The sequence below is a fragment of the Anolis carolinensis genome, unplaced genomic scaffold, assembly GCF_035594765.1.
Source record: "Anolis carolinensis isolate JA03-04 unplaced genomic scaffold, rAnoCar3.1.pri scaffold_7, whole genome shotgun sequence".
Taxonomy (NCBI): Eukaryota; Metazoa; Chordata; class Lepidosauria; order Squamata; family Dactyloidae; genus Anolis; species Anolis carolinensis.
In genome coordinates this window covers 32,014,975-32,018,960 of record NW_026943818.1, presented here as the reverse complement: position 1 = coordinate 32,018,960, position 3,986 = coordinate 32,014,975, and the positions used below count along the sequence as shown (strand labels likewise).

Below are 3,986 nucleotides of genomic sequence, written 5' to 3'. Positions count from 1 at the left end.
ATGGTTCCCTCCTCCTACGCAGGCGCAGAGGCTTCCATCCGGGTCTTCTCCTGATGTTCCCTCCTCATGCGCAGGCGCAGAGGCTTCCATCCGGGTCTTCTCCTGATGGTCCCTCCTCCTCCGCAGGCGCAGAGGCTTCCATCCGGGTCTTTTCCTGATGTTCCCTACTCCTGCGCAGGCGCAGAGGCTTCCATCCGGGTCTCGAAGCTGAGGTGAATCCAAGATGGCGGCGGTGGGCGCTCCGGGAGCGGAGGCGGCGGTTTCTTCGGCCTCGACGCCGACCTCGACGTCGTCGGCAGCGGTCACGGCGGCGGCTCCGTCTTCGTCGACGCCGCAGCCTCCGGGAGGGAGCACGGCGGCGGCTCCCCCGGCTCCTCCTCCTCAGGCGGCGGGCTCGGAGGCCGCTCCAGGCGGGGGCTCGGGCGGGTCTTCGTCGTCGGCGTCCTCCTCAGGCGGCGGCGGAGGAGCCGGCGGGGCCTCGTCGTCGTCGCCGTCCTCGTCGGAGTCGTGGTACGTGGCGCTGCTGGGCCTGGCCGAGCACTTCCGCACCTCCAGCCCGCCCAAAGTGCGCCTCTGCGTCCACTGCCTCCAGGCCGTGCTGCCACGCAAGCCCCCGGCCCGGGTCGAGGCCCGCACCCACCTCCAGCTCGGCTCCGTCCTCTACCACCACACCCGCAACGGCGAGCAGGCCCGCGGGCACCTCGAGAAGGCCGTGAGTCACCCTTATCACCACAATAATACTAAAAATTGGGTTTAATGTGAGTTTTCCGGGAAGTATGACCATGTTCCGGAAGCATTCTCTCCTGACGTTTCGCCCACAACTATGGCAGGCATCCTCGGAGGTTGTGGGGACTGTTGGAAGCTCGGAAAGTGAGGTTTATTTAATCTCTGGAAGGTCCAGGATGGGTTAATACGAGTTTTCCCGGCTGTATCAGCCATGTCCCGGAAGCATTCTCTCCTGAAGTTTCGCCCACAGCTGTGGCAGGCATCCTCAGAGGTTGTGGGGACTGTTGGAAGCTAGGAAAGTGAGGTTTATTTATCTCTGGAAGGTCCAGGATGGGTTAATACGAGTTTTCCCGGCTGTATCAGCCATGTCCCAGAAGCATTCTCTCCTGACGTTTCGCCCACCGCTATAGCAGGCTTCCTCAGAGGTTGTGGGGAGACTGTTGGAAGCTAGGCAAGTGGGGTTTATTTATCTCTGGAAGGTCCAGGATGGGTTAATACGAGTTTTCCCGGCTGTATCAGCCATGTCCCGGAAGCATTCTCTCCTGAAGTTGCGCTCACAACTGTGGCAGGCATCCTCAGAGGTTGTGGGGACTGTTGGAAGCTAGGCAAGTGAGGTTTATTTATCTCTGGAAGGTCCAGGATGGGTTAATATGAGTTTTCCCGGCTGTATCAGCCACGTCCCAGAAGCATTCTCTCCTGACTTTTCGCCCACCTCTATAGCAGGCATCCTCAGAGGTTGGAAGGTCTATTGGATACTAGGAAAGTGAGGTTTATTTATCTCTGGAAGGCCCAGGATGGGTTAATACGAGTTTTCCCGGCTGTATCGGCCATGTCCCAGAAGCATTCTCTCCTGACGTTTCGCCCACCTCTATAGCAGGCATCCTCAGAGGTTGGAAGGTCTTTTGGAAACAAGGGAAGTGGGATTTATGTGTCTCTGGAAGGTCCAGGGTGGCAAAAAGAACCCTTGTCTGTTGGAATTAATCACATTGATTAGCATTTAGTGGCCTTGCAGCTTCAAATCCTGGCTGCTTCTTGCCTGGGGGAATCCTTCCTTGGGAGGTGATAACTGGCCCTGATTAATGCTATGTAGTAATTACTGTATTTACGAATTTAGCACCAAAAAATCACAATGCATTGAAAACATTGACTACAAAAACGTGTTGGATAATCCAGAATGTTGGATGAGACTCTACTGTAATAATAATAATACTTTATTTTTCTGTCCCGCCACCATCTCCCCAAAGGGACTCGGGGCGGCTCACATGGGGCCAAGCCCAAAACAGAGACAAAACATAACAATTTAAAACAAGTATCAATAACTTAAAACAGTGTCAACACAACAATCAAATAAAACAAGCAATTAAATAATTCAGTTACAATTAAAACACAGAATGCAGTATACTACCATCATCACTATATAAAAATGAGGTAATAAAAACAAGTATCATTCTTTATTTACTGCTCTGATTTTAGAGTATTTTAATACTGGTAGCCATATTTTGTTCATTTTCATGGTTTACAGAGAAGCCATTGAAAGCCACAAGCACGTAGATAATAATAATAATAATAATAATAATAATAATAATAATACTTTATTTATACCCCACTCCATCTCCCAAAGGACTCGGGGCGGCTTACACTAGGACAAGCCCAGAACAGTAACATAATAAAACCACAATTTTATTGTAAAAACCTGGCTTTGGGAGCAGTCCTTTGAAAAACAGCGCAGTGCCATAACTTTAGTGGGTAATTGTGAGATTTGATTACGGAACGGCCTTAGACTTTGATCCTAGATGAGGTGTTTTAACATTGGAATGTATTTTAATTACAGTATACTATTGTGTATGTATTAATTTTAATCCAATTTCATCTCAAGTTTAAGTTTTTATCCCTTGATGCACTGTATAAGTCCCCCTTGGGGTAGAGAAAAGCGGGGTATACATAAAAGTAAATAAATAATAATAAATCTAGATTGCAGAATTAATGCAGTTTGATACCTCATGAATTGCCATGGCTCAGGGCTATAAGATAATGATCGTTGTAGCTCCTTTTGCATAGATTCCATTAATGTTTTGTTTTTGTCTTTTACAGTGGCTGATATCGCAGCATGTATCCTTTTTTATCTTGGTCTTTTGTCCCAGATGGATCTTTTCACTCAAAATTGGCATGGGATATTTGTACATGAACAAAACACTCAGTGATTCCATATGTTGGTTCTAGTTAAGAGAAGTGTCAGTCTTCAGTTTATTTTGGGAATCACCTCTGCATTAGTCTCGATATACCCCTTCCTTGGAAGCATTTAGAAGCTTGTCTCTTTTGAGGCAGAAGTTGCATTGACTATCAGCACAAATTAGTTATCCTTCTGGGTCCTTTGGGGTTAGGGTTAGGGTTACCCTAACCCTAAAGCTGCCCAGTTCCAATTCAACAAGCCAACTAGAAAATAATATATTAGCTTAACATATGAATGCTAACAGATCCCACAGTTTGAAGATGTTAAATTTGAAGCCGCCAGCCTTCTGTCTGAGCTGTATTGCCAAGAGGTAAGTGGAGACAACTTTTTATGCCGGTGGTTTGTGAAAGTTACGGTTAAAAGAGGTTAAAACAGGTGTAAATTGAGTCAAGATTATTTTGTCTATTTAGCCAGCTTCCTTACGTGTCAAAATACAAGTGCAGTGTTCATCAAAATAATCCATTATTATTATTATATTTATATTATATGTTATATTGCTGTTTCGATCTTATGTTGTACTGTTTATTTTATGTAATGTATTATTTAATTTTATTATGTTATGGTTATATTGTATTGTCTTGGGCATGGCCCCATGTAAGCCGCCCCGAGTCCCCATTGGGGAGATGGTGGCGGGGTATAAATAAAGTTTTATTATTATTATTATTATTATATTATTTTAAAAAAATTTAAGACCTTTATTAAGAGATGCTTGCAGTTTGACTTGGAAAAAAAATCATGTTGTATGTTTCATACAAATTAAAAATGAGGTTTCTTAAAAATTCCCAACTTTTCTGACTATATATATTGGAAACAATTTAAAAACCTTGAAAGGTGTGTATTGAGAAAAAAACAGGCCTTGTATTTATATTTATTATATATTATATGTTATATTGCTGTTTCAATCTTATGTTGTACTGTTTATTTTATGTAATGTATTATTTAATTGTATTATGTTATGGTTATATTGTATTGTCTTGGGCATGGCCCCATGTAAGCCGCCCCGAGTCCCCATTGGGGAGATGGTGGCGGG

General features: G+C 44.8%; 1 protein-coding gene across 1 annotated transcript in view; it reads left to right on the top strand.

Moving 5' to 3' along the window:
* The first annotated feature begins 173 nt into the window (after window positions 1–173).
* Window positions 174–3,986, top strand: part of mau2 (MAU2 sister chromatid cohesion factor) — a 36,430-nt gene continuing 32,617 nt past the window's right edge. The window contains exons 1-3 of the mRNA XM_062960361.1: window positions 174–712; window positions 2,818–2,835; window positions 3,201–3,266. Of these exons, the coding sequence (XP_062816431.1) occupies window positions 224–712; window positions 2,818–2,835; window positions 3,201–3,266 (573 nt within the window). The 5' untranslated portion in view covers window positions 174–223. The remainder of the gene's footprint in view (window positions 713–2,817; window positions 2,836–3,200; window positions 3,267–3,986) is intronic.